This window comes from Petromyzon marinus, chromosome 13, assembly GCF_048934315.1.
Source record: "Petromyzon marinus isolate PM22_M1 ecotype Great Lakes invasive population chromosome 13, UKy_Petmar_22M1.pri1.0, whole genome shotgun sequence".
NCBI lineage: Eukaryota > Metazoa > Chordata > Hyperoartia > Petromyzontiformes > Petromyzontidae > Petromyzon > Petromyzon marinus.
This window is the reverse complement of record NC_133679.1, coordinates 7746227-7759231: the sequence shown is the minus strand read 5'-3', so window position 1 is coordinate 7759231 and position 13005 is coordinate 7746227. Positions and strand designations below refer to the sequence as shown.

The window sequence follows — 13005 nt, the reverse complement described above, 5'->3', positions numbered from 1 at the left end:
GGGTACTGTATGTCCGGAATCACATCTTTTACAGACGGAACCAGGATTAAACGGACCTGGATCTTGTGTTTATTTAAGATTTTGGAGATCGTTTTTGTGATCCCCGCAATGTGGGGTAAAGTGATGGTTTTTAAAGGCTCCTCAATAGGATGGGGATGGTTTAGTTTTATTTGTATGTGTTTTGGCGGTTTGTTTACCTTTCTTGCACTTTGCGCTACTTACCACGTGTTGTTGTACTGTTTGTTGTCACGTTCCTACCTGCCTCTACTGGACATCTGTGAAAAGGAACTTTATAGCTCATCAGATGCCTGCAGTATAAATACATATTCTGATTCTAATACTGAATAGCTACGGTGTGCTTTTAGGAACAGCTTCTCGCGCAGCTCGGCAGCAGCTGGTGGGCAGCGCGGCAAATCCTACTACACTCTGACCTTCACGGTGACCTTCTTTCACAAGGATGACGCCTGCTACTTTGCCTACCACTTCCCCTACACATACACCAGCCTAATGGTGAGCTGTCACCTCTCGCTATACATGTATTAATTACGTGACATATTACATATTAGACGTGCAATGTGTGAGCCTGCCGCAATTAGTTTTTTGTCAATGCAACTTAGGCCGAATCCATTATCACACCAAATATGGGTCACATTATTGGCTACGAAAACCTATGTTTTAAGTCAACCCTGTTCAAGCTGAGCGTACAGCTTATAGGCATGAGGCACTACAGAGTCTTCACATACATCGAAATCATATATCTTGGTCATTTTTGTATTTATTTGTGCACAGGTGTGCTCCATGTGTTACATTTATAGCTTCCCAAAAATATACTGTCTTAGAAAACAATATACAGTGAGGGAAAAAAGTATTTGATCCCCTGTTGATTTTGTACGTTTGCCCACTGACAAAGAAATTATCAGTCTATAATTTTAATGGTAGGTTTATTTGAACAGTGAGAGACAGAATAACAACAACAAAATCCAGAAAAACGCATGTCAAAAATGTTATAAATTGATTTGCATTTTAATGAGGGAAATAAGTATTTGACCCCTCTGCAAAACATGACTTAGTACTTGGTGGCAAAACCCTTGTTGGCAATCACAGAGGTCAGACGTTTCTTGTAGTTGGCCACCAGGCTTGCACATATCTCAGGAGGGATTTTGTCCCACTCCTCTTTGCAGATCTTCTCCAAGTCATTAAGGTTTCGAGGCTGACGTTTGGCAACTCGAACCTTCAGCTCCCTCCACAGATTTTTACATGGGATTAAGGTCAGGAGACTGGCTAGGCCACTCCAGGACCTTAATGTGCTTCTTCTTGAGCAATTCCTTTGTTGCCTTGGCCGTGTGTTTTGGGTTATTGTCATGATGGAATACCCATCTACGACCCATTTTCAATGCCCTGGCTGAGGGAAGGAGGTTCTCACCCAAGATTTGACGGTACATGGCCCCGTCCATCATCCCTTTGATGCGGTGAAGTTGTCCTGTCCCCTTAGCAGAAAAACACACCCAAAGCATAATGTTTCCACCTCCATGTTTGACGGTGGGGATTGTGTTCTTGGGTCATAGGCAGCATTCCTCCTCCTCCAAACACGGCGAGTTGAGTTGATGCCAAAGAGCTCCATTTTAGTCTCATCTGACTACAACACTTTCACCCAGTTGTCCTCTGAATCATTCAGATGTTCATTGGCAAACTTCAGACGGGCATGTATATGTGCTTTCTTGAGCAGGGGGACCTTGTGGGCGCTGCAGGATTTCAGTCCTTCACGGCGTAGTGTGTTACCAATTGTTTTCTTGGTGACTATGGTCCCCGCTGCCTTGAGATCATTGACAAGATCCTCCCGTGTAGTTCTGGGCTGATTCCTCACCATTCTCATGATCATTGCAACTCCACGAGGTGAGATCTTGCATGGAGCCCCAGGCCGAGGGAGATTGACAGTTCTTCCATTTGCGACTAATTGCACCAACTGTTGTCACCTTCTCACCAAGCTGCTTGGCAATGGTCTTGTAGCCCATTCCAGCCTTGTGTAGGTCTACAGTGTTGTCCCTGACATCCTTGGAGAGCTCTTTGGTCTTGACCATGGTGGAGAGTTTGGAATCTGATTGATTGCTTCTGTGGACAGGTGTCTTTTATCCAGGTAATGAGCTGAGATTAGGAGCACACTCTTAAAGGGAGTGCTCCTAATCTCAGCTTGTTACCTGTATAAAAGACACCTGGGAGCCAGAAATCTTTCTGATTGAGAGGGGGTCAAATACTTGTTTCCCTCATTAAAATGCCAATCAATTTTTACAATTTTTGACATGCATTTTTCAGGATTTTGTTGTTGTTATTCTGTCTCTCACTGTTCAAATAAACCTACCATTAAAATTATCGACTGATCATTTCTTTGTCAGTGGGCAAACGTACAAAATCAGCAGGAGATCAAATACTTTTTTCCCTCACTCTATATGCTAAATATTTACATTTAAAAATAATAATAACATTAATAATTTTGCTTGCTCTGAGAGCTATGTATAAATACTTATTTCAGAGAGTGGAACCAAAAACCAGAATCAAGAACTGGAATAAACTGCCTTTTTTTCAGCAAAACTGAAAAACAAACCTAAATAAATGTATTTTTCCAGAATGAAATCCAAAAAAATAGATTTGGTCACCGGTTTTAGCCGGTTCAAAATGTATATCGCACTTTGCAGCTAGGGTGTTAAATTTGAAAATGGCTGTCATTCCTCGGTCAACACAGAAGTTATTGCCTATTATGCATTGAAACATACATATATAAATGTGCTTTTCCCCAATGAGTGCTTGTTATATATAATGGGTTCAAGTCACCTCTGCAACCGCTTGAGGTGCTTTCATTCGCCACAATGTTAAAAAAGTAATCCACCGTTGCATTGAATCACGGTCCTGAATTGTGACAATTGAATTGCTGTGTGGGAGGGTTGGTGAATCATTCCACCCCTAATTCACACATGTACGTGAGCACGGATATACCATTCGTATAGTTTTCATGCATAAGCCGCCAATTTCTCCTTTTATGGCTGCACGAATACCTGCATTGCTGCACGCAAGTGCACTGTGCACTTACGTGGTTTTTTTTTCCAGAACCTGAGCGGCCCGTTTGTGCTCTGGTAGGTGCACTTGTCAAATCGTACCTTAGTGCCCGTAAAAATAAACAAAACAATAATTGACAATTATAGTAAATTGGTAGTCCTAGTGTTGTTGAAACAAAGTGCTGTTTTCAAAGATTTTACTCTCCAACAGGTTGGGTATATTTATATTTGCTGTAATGCTTTTGTTGTGATTTTTCTGCAGGAGATTGCCTTAACATTTGCCTGCATGAATACATGTTGTGCAGCTTACTGTTGTGTTATTTGTGATTCGGAGAAAATGGCTAAGGCTCAAGTAGCCATGCTATGGTACCCTGACATATACATTGAAAACCTTTACATCTTCATGCTAATGGTTTTAGATTTGACCATTAATATTTGTATTTGGCATAGGATCTATATGAAACACTAAGCACAGGAATAACTTGGAGCAGCCATATTCAATTAATATCTTCGACCTCAGTCATAGTTCAAGGGCGCAATGTTAATAATTGATTGAATATCGACAGCAAAAACGGTGGCGTTTTGTAGTTGGTGGTGCCCCTAAAAGGTGGTTTTACTCTGTACTGTACAATGTTTCTGGAAATGATGGTAAAGTTACGAGTAATACAATGCCCCATTAAGTACATGCCCTTACACTTAAGGCAGCTGGAAATTGTACTGCATTTTCAATTATTTTCAGGCTGTATCTATACAATTCAATTTCAAAGCAATTCTTTTGCTAGGACCCGTGATTGAATTTCAGTGTTTAGTAAAAATGGCATACCCAGCAATATATCTTTCCTCTATGTGCTCTCTTTATTAAAGATATTTTTTAATACCTAAAACAATTATTTATTAGATTTTGGCCAGTGACCACATTTAATATTCATCAATGCATAACCTTCAGACAGAATTTTCCAACTGAAGAGGAGAGTTTATGTTTATCTTATAGCCTGTTAAGCATCAGCAGCAGTTAATTAAAAAAAATGAATTCCCATAGTCATATGGATTTTCTTAGAGGCTGGTCCCGTAGTGGTGAGCGCACTTTGCTATGAATCAGGCGACCTGAGTTCAATTCCCAGTCACGGCTAACATCAGCAGTGAATGATATTGTAAACCAGTCGTGGGCAATCCCCTCTCTTTCACCATCCAGCACGAACTGGCATGGTAAACTACGGTCAAATAACAGCTGTGCCTGAAACGTCACATGAAGGCCTTCATACAGCAGTGGATTAGCACAGGGCTGTACAAATAGTATATTGCATGTTACAGCATTTCAAAAGGATATCTTCTGTGTCATGAACATCATCACACCTACAAAACATCAGAAGTTTATTTCGTATATATATGTTTTGGCGAAAAGTCTCGGTACAGAGCACGAGTGGGAAAAAAAGTAAAGGAGGCACAGAAATCCCGCTAACAAAAGCCAAAGGCGCGGTGCTCACGGGGCAGGGGAAAGGGAGAGAGATGGGCTCGCCTACCCGACTGACGTAGGGACAATGATCAGGAGAATGGATTTTTTTGTAAAATGAAGGGAAGGTTAGGGGAAAAAAAGACAAAGGGGGAAACATCAGATATTTCATTTGCACCACATTGCACAACTACATTCGTAGCTGGAATGCAGTGCTGTTTTTTTATATTTTCTCTTTGCTCTGTCCTCCTGATACAGGCTCACCTACAGGGCCTGGGTGCAGCCTGTGACCAGCGACAGATATACTTTAAGCAGCAGACGTTGTGCCAGAGCATGGGCGGAAACGGGTGCCCTGTGGTCACCATCACAGCCGCCCCACAATCCACCGGCTGGCAGGACATCTACAGGCTCAGTAAGCAGATCCTCAAAACAGGGAAATTTAAGCAGCTGCTGACGAAGTGGTATTTAATTAATTGTGCCTGTAAATCAATGTTTGTTGTTAATTAGTGTGTTGTATAATTCAAAGAACCTTACGTGTAAGGTGTTTTTTTTATGGCCAGTGACCCTATGCAGCTGTAACATACAATGTAAATGTTCACTATACTTGTTTACAGTATTACACCCTAACTGTTTATGTACGTACATATTTTGTGATTGTTAATTTATTATTAATGGTTGTTTAATGTTCATATTGATGTAAGATTTACGATGTAAGATATTTTGACGTTTTGTGTAGTGTTTACTGTATTTTTTATGACATGCATTGCCCTTCAGTAATAACAGGCATAAAGAATGGATTGGCTGTTGTCTTGTTTAAATAAAGGCTATACATACACCTCCAAATTAGCATGGTTGGCTACGTACCATGCGAAAGAAGTCTCAAAGGGGTGGTCAGTAAGTTTTGAAAACAATAACTTGTTTCCACCAAGTTATGGTGAATTGTTTCCACCAAGTTATGGTCAGGCATTTTTAGTTTTTGTCAATTATATTCCATTTGTGCAAGGAATCATGGTATGAGATAAATACATTCCTATGTAAACTCTTTCAGAAAGCAGAACACCCCCCCCCCCCCCCTTATTAGAGAACTTCCTCTGGAAGGTGAGATCACCAAATTGCTTCTGATAACCCTTCAAAACCCTGTTATCTAAGAGCACTGCAAATTCTAGCTCAACTTGCTTTGGAGTTGTTCATCACAGCTTATTAATGTTCTGATGCGGTTGATGGTCACGCCAGTCGTTGTGTTTGAGGAAATGTCAAAGACATGAGGAGGTGCAATGTCTGGATCTCGAATGAGACTTTTATTCTGGATGGCCGCGCTGTTCCACTGTTCGCCAGGGTTCTTTCCGAGACGGTAGCTTTCGTGTGGCCCATCCGTTACGTTTTTTCATGTTATTTTAAACACAACTAATACCGTCATCTCAGCCAAATGGAGGTTGTTAATTGCAATCTAGATATAATCAGTAGGAGGGAGGTGGGGAAAGGAGATGGAGGAAAGTGAAAGATTGAGAGCAATGGGGAGGATAGAGGTGGGGAGGGAGTGAAAGGGCGACACTTCACATGGCCTCATTGTGCACCTAGCCTGGCACAAGTGCTGTGGCGATACCATGAAGTGATTAATGGCGAATGGCGGCTGCTATTGGAGGAGAGGAATTTAGAGGGAGGGAGAGGTAGAAGGGAGGATAGAGGCATAGAGAAACAGAGAGAAACAGACATTAAACATCGATATAAATTTGGATGTGAAGCACAGAGAAGGCAGTATAAAGGTGGAGAGAGACAGGGCCCTAATACAAGATTAACATTTTTGCTGGATGGCTGGGAGCAATGGACGGATGTCCAAGGGACACGTGGGTTGCTTGTATATATCAAGAAATATAAAATATAATAATTTATTGCATATATTTGCATATACTGAATCTGTACAATTAATGTTCAATTATAAAAATTCTAAAAAATATTTACTGTCATAGTTGAAAAGTATTAAACATGCTGGAGCACTGGCTCCAGTTTTTGTCTAAACTGACACTGGCTTTTAAACGTTCCATTAAGCCTGTCGTCTTATCTGGTATGCCTCATGGATATTACTATAAATTGTAGGTGCCACTGCCAGTATGACAAATTGCAGTGTTCGCTCGAGTCTGATGCTGGGGAGCCTGTAATGTCTATAAAAAATTCATAAGCAAGCCGAAATGCAAAAGGTTATGCCATGATGGCAGTGTGTGCTGGTACGTATGCCCCTGTAATTTATTACGAACAGAAACACCATTAACATTTTTATTCTTTACATTAATTATGGCTGTAAATCGTAATGGTATTATAATGCTTACAAAGTGATGTTGAAATGCATTTAGGTGCATTTTTCATGCAGTTCTCACTTTTATATGTCATTATCCAGATTTCAACAACTTTTAGCATCTATGCAAGCTCTACAACTGCCCATTATGCAAAGGCAATTTTCCTCCTGAGATGCAGTTCTCTTACTCTTTGGTAGGGTATATGTGTGTAACGAGGCTGATAGCTGCTGAAGCAGTTGAAATGAAAGCCAGTTTCCAGCACTTGTATGATATCTTACAAGCTTGAATTTAAACTATAGTTACTATGTGATTTGTAAAAGACAAAACAAAAACCACACAGTAGCTTGCACATTATAGCGTAATATTATTTGTGACGCATTACACACATGGTCTCCATTAAAATACCAACACATTTGCTAAATCAGAAGTGCTCATATGGCACATCCCATTCGTGGAATAATGTACACCAAAGCAATTCCCCAAAAAGTTGGCTGTGGAACACCGTGGACGAGTACACACACGCATGTTAATCTCACGGAAATTGTGAACCGATTGTGAGTGCTGTTTCCCGGATGTAATAGCTGGCAGAGCTTCACAGGCACATTCCCATTCCGATTGTGTGGTTCATTTTCTCGCTGGAAAGCAAGCCCAATCTCGGGCTGACTACACAAAGGGTTAATGGACTGTGGCTTATTGAAAATGTGTACTCCCTTCCTCGGCCCTTGCTCACACTCTGTGCCCTTGTTGCTGCTTACAGGGTAATTTGCGTACACGCACGCCACTGGGAGTGCAGCACTTCAGATGACAATGAATGGTGTGGATGATAGAAGAAAGTTGCACCGGCATGAAATTTCCACACATCACCTTGTTTTTAGATATGTTACTCTTTTGTGGTCGTAGTTTTCCCACGTAAAGAACGATGTAGGCTGTGGTAATATGGAACGTTGTACATTGCGATGCTCCCTATGTGTGCGCGCGTATGTATTTTGCGCATGTGCCTGACTGCGCGCGTGTGTGCGTTGCGAAGGGAATCGGCCGTATATTTTCCTCACCTCACGGGTGCATCCCGGCGAGAGCAACTCCAGCTGGGTGATGAAAGGCTCGCTGGAGTTCCTCATGAGTGATGACCCCCTGGCCCAGAGCCTGCGCGAATCGTACATCTTCAAAATTGTCCCCATGCTCAACGCTGACGGGGTCATCAATGGGAGGTGAGATGTACTAAGTGGTGCAATGCATTTTAGAATATATAACGGGTGGCGTTTCAGGCAGTGGCCCTTTGTCATAGCGCATAAGTAGAGGTCAGTTGGAGACTGCTCTATATACCAGAGGGGCCTCATGGTGTAGACTCTCTGTTTACGTGCTCAGAAGGGATGTTTCCTGAAATGTCGTTCCTTTTATGGTAGTTTTATTGACAAAGGTGTCAAGTTTATTGTTATTTGTGCTTGTGCACCACTGCCGGTGCAGCATCACCAAATGATAGGTGCATGATAAAATCTTTTCACCTGTGACAGCGATTATTTTAATTACTTTTCTGCAATTATATAAATAAACGTAGGTTGCTTTTGGTAGCAGAATGTATAATATATAGTATTGTTTTAATCGTCATTGATTCTTGTTGGACACTCTGCTTTTTAAAACATATGCATTTCTGTCCGAGACACTATGACTTCAGAAACACAAGTATGTGTGCTGTGACATCATCACTATTGGAGTTAATTATCTTGTGAAGATCATGCATTGTGCAGACTACAAAAGGTATAATTTCAGAGCAATCGAAAACAGTCTTAATATACCATGTCTTATTTCCCACTCGGTCAACAGATCTATTCACGATTTAACAGGGTTTTACATTATGTGCTTCTCCATCCTTTTAACATGTAATGTATCAACATTTTGAGAAGAATATTTGCTGCTTATTGCTATGCCTGAAACATTGTATGTCCATCTGTTTGTCCATCCATGATTTTGAATGTTTCAGGAAAGCTAAAAGAGGCTACGCTGATTAACATGAAACATACCACACATTTGATCTATACCAATATTGAGATCTGTATAGTTTTTGGGGATCATTGGCTTCCGCGTGTACGCTAGAAGGCATGCACGAGGGTTATGCTCCTGTGTGAGTGCATGTAGGTGTTAACGTGTTATTGTATGTAAGTGCATCTATGTGTGCGCATAGTTGCATTGGTGTAAACACAGGCATTGGAAAGTGCATCTATGTGTGTATGTACGTGTAGTGTGCTAATTCAGAGACACTAGTAGGAGGCACTCTCATTTATTCCGGCCTTCACAGCCATAGGGGATAACTACACACCGGGTCAGGACAGCCGACATGCTTCCTGACCCTTAGCTTGAAGAGGCGAAGACCATGACGACGGCAGCATGACGAGTTCCACTCCAGACCACGGCAGCCCCGACTGTAAATCGGAGCTCGCCTTTTATCCTCCTCAGCGTGGCCAGGCTCCGCCCTCGGCCACGCCCCCTTCTGGATTCCCCCAGAAGGCTCCGGGCTTTGCCCACGTGTCCCACTGGTAGACCGGGCTGGTACTCATAATCCCACTCTCTAACAGTCCCCAGCGCTATGCGTTCCAGTGACTCATTCTATGTCGCTAAATATGTGTGTGGCAACAATTAAGATACAGTTTTTAGGAGGCACTTTCTTTATTACCAACTTTCACGGTCTCGTCCGCACACTTTCCACAGTCGCTCAGCCTAGCCTGTATATAACACTAGCCGTCTAACACCGACAGCGCTGACTGAGATATCCAACTAATATCAATCTTAGCGCAATATCTAGCGGAGACGTTTTAGCGACTACGGCGATGAGACAACAGTGCCTCCCTTCTCGAACCCGCAAGCAGGTTCCAGGGGCATCCAGCTGGGGTCCTCCGTGATCCTTACCCTATTTCCTCCCCTCTGCCAACACACCGTGCACACCCTCACTGGTGTGAGCACTATCTGTCCACCACAGTTGCCGCTGCTGTCCACCAGCCGGCGCTGTTACACTACATATGTACTTGCATTGGAAGGCGTGCATGTGGGCTTAAGCGCAAGCATTAAAGCTCGAACACGTGGGTTTAAGCATTCACACCAAACACGTACTTTTGATTCTGCGTATGTTTATGCATTCCCAGGTGCACATTCCTTCATACTGTTAAATTCAAGAATTAAAACTGAAGTTTCTTAAATAAATGGCTCACCAGCTTGCTTTGTATTTTTGGACTTTCTATTAGCATTAGTCACGTACAAAGTCGCGTGAATAAAAAAGTGCTTTGACATTGAACGTCAGTGTATATGTTAGAGGATAGTTTATATTACTTACTGAGTACAGGGAAATGGCAGGGTTTATAGTTTCTTGATTTACCCTCTCTTCTGCCTGTACCGAAACTGTTCACTGTCTTGCCTGTGAGACATGTGCAATATGATTTTCGTTATATCATGTACCTTCTGAAGGAACAAAAAACAGGACCCATCTGCAATATCTTGCATGATGTGTATATATGTATATACAAGCACACACCATGCGATTCAAACATGATCGCTTTTTGCAAATACACTACACACCTGTACAGAGTTCACATTCATCAGAAGCCAGATAGGATCCGTAATCACTTCTGAGACATTGCAATTTACAAACCAACACCCGTAAGCTGTTCGAATCAACAACAAAGGAGCCCTTATTGTCGAAGAGAACCCTGTCCTATTTCGTGTGGTAACAGATCCACAAGTAAGCCATTATGTGACCACAGTGAACAAATTAAGTGTTCACTTCAAGCTCTGCAACACTACTCTTTGGTTTTTTCAGTAAAGTCACAAAAAAACCAAAGAGTAATTCCTGCAGTCACGAAAGCAACCAATCAAGCTCTGCAACACTCTTTAATTAAACAGGAAATGTAAAAGGCAGTACTGGAGAAAAAGTCTTTGGGTAGAATTTGTTCCAGCCAATGAAAAACCCTTATGGAGAAACACAGATATCTCAGCACGCCGCCTCTTTCGTAATGCTAGCCTCTGCCATAACTCTATTCAGGACACTTCCCTAAGAGGTCTCTTATGCTGAAATCATGTGGTTTAACGCTGAGATTCTGCATAAAGCACACTTATGTGGCAATCGCACACATGGGTGCGTTTTACTCCATTTTTTGTAGAAATATGTTGGCCGCACGTTGGCTTCCTAGACTAAAAAACATTGAGATAAAAAAACTTGTGAAATGTAACATTCGCCTACTGCAATTGTGCTGCAAGAAATGTTTTGTTCCATGATATTAACAGGGGTTAATATTAAATAGATTACATTAACACGTCTATCAAAGAACCACCATGCCACTATCACTAAATTAAGGCTGCCTCTATCACGGGGAATTTAATAAAATGCTCATGCAGGTTAACGGCTGTCGGAATGCTATGCAGAGAGTGGGACACGCATAGGGTGTTGTTGCAAGTGTCTTGCAGGAGAATAATAGCTTCATTGACAAAATACCACTAATGGAGGGAGACACTATCCCTCTATGGATGGAATGTGCCCTGCCTTACTGTAGTAGCACTAGGGTGTAGGTGGAGCACTGCAGAAAAGCCAACCCGTGGGGAGAAATTTTTAATTGGTATTTATGTTAGAGATGTGCTCCAGCAGATGTGTTTTTCTTGGTACTGATATGTGATTGCGGTGATATATTCTATTCCATGTCATGGGTCCTATGTTCTACATACACTGCTTTTAATCTTTCATGGCAGGATAAAAAATGTGTTGTTTTTAGACACTTTGTATGTCATGTGACATTATAAAAAGACGGGGGTTTCTTTATTATGTTTCAGCAAACTCGGCCATCTGCAGTATTTAGTGTGTTTTTACCCTTCATAGTTTCGGCTTATCTAAGTCTTGTTGGAAGAGCATACTGACGTATTCACGCTGGTGTATTCATTGTCATGTAGTTGTGAGCGACTTCCGAGACACAACGTGTAGAGGGCTTCTTATTTATTTCTCACACTTCAGGAAAATCACTGGGCGACATATATACACGGCTACGCATAGCTGACCCATTTGCACAGCCCCATCGGCGGCGTCTTAACTATATAGCTGGCTGACTAATATAGCAACGACGACGATGGTAGCCGTGCAGAGGATCGGCCACGTGGCCGGACGATGAAGAGAGATGACAGCAACGGCAGCCAGGACCCGGACCCCACGACAGCCCCGAACCTTCGGTCACGTACCCCTTATATACTTCCCGGCTTGGCCAGGCCCCGCCTCTGGCCACGCCCCCTTCTAGAACCTTAGGGCAGGTTCCCAGAGCTTCCCGACTGACCCCACCTTTTACCTTTAACCCAGTTACGCCCCCTTTCTAGTTGGTTATTCTATAATGCACCCATACTCGTGATTACCCCTCCTGGTCAACAGATGGCACCCTGTCATTATATAGTTAATAAATGCTGCTGTTTGAATTTATATTGGATTGCGTTGTAATAAATGTAGTTGCTGAAAAATTACTGCTATCTGTGTTTCTGGAATTGCAGGCATTGTTTTAGATTTAATTTAATTTCCGATTTAAACTCAAAGCCAAGCAGTGGTGGCGCATGCCTGTAATCCAGCACTGTGCATGCGAGGGTTAATGAATCACTGCACAAATGTTGTAAAATCCTTTCCCGTGGACATCGAGGTGCCCATCCATACCCTGACTTGCTTGAAGAAAGTGGTACAGCAAAGTGAAGATTGATATCATCTGTCCATTCTATATGGGATAGAGTGTTGCCCCCTCGCACGTGTGGGTTTTCTGCGGGTGCTTCAGTTTCCTTCCACGTGTATCAACACTCATGAATTGGCTGAAAATATCTGAATACATAGAGGACTGCAGAGCTTGGATAATTGTTGGCACCAGCTCACAGCCTGGCTGCCTTCAATTTATACCTGTGGTTCCTCGCTGTGAAATGCAATTTGTATGAACTCCGATATATAAAACGAAACAAACATTTTTATTATTTAGATATTCCAGACATCTATATCACTTGATATAAGTGATTCCAGAAAGGCTCTTGAGAAAGCCATCATGCAGTCATATATTAATTTTGTCCTGTTTACACATGAATTTACTGTATTTAACACATATCTCAATTTACTAACGTCCTGAAATATAATTTTATATAAAGTTTTCAAAAATAGTTGTTTTGCTTTGTAAATGTTTAATATTCGTAATATTATTGCTAGTAGGGGTGCATCAATGTATCA

The 13005-nt window shown here is 41.9% G+C and overlaps 1 protein-coding gene across 5 annotated transcripts in view; it reads left to right on the top strand.

The window, feature by feature from the left end:
* AGTPBP1 (ATP/GTP binding carboxypeptidase 1) overlaps positions 1 to 13005 on the top strand; it is a 72629-nt gene that overhangs the window by 43571 nt on the left and 16053 nt on the right. For all 5 annotated transcript variants that reach the window (XM_032953294.2, XM_076066828.1, XM_032953293.2 and 2 more), the window contains 3 exons: positions 366 to 510; positions 4756 to 4909; positions 7816 to 7996. In XM_032953294.2, the coding sequence (XP_032809185.1) occupies positions 366 to 510; positions 4756 to 4909; positions 7816 to 7996 (480 nt within the window). The remainder of the gene's footprint in view (positions 1 to 365; positions 511 to 4755; positions 4910 to 7815; positions 7997 to 13005) is intronic.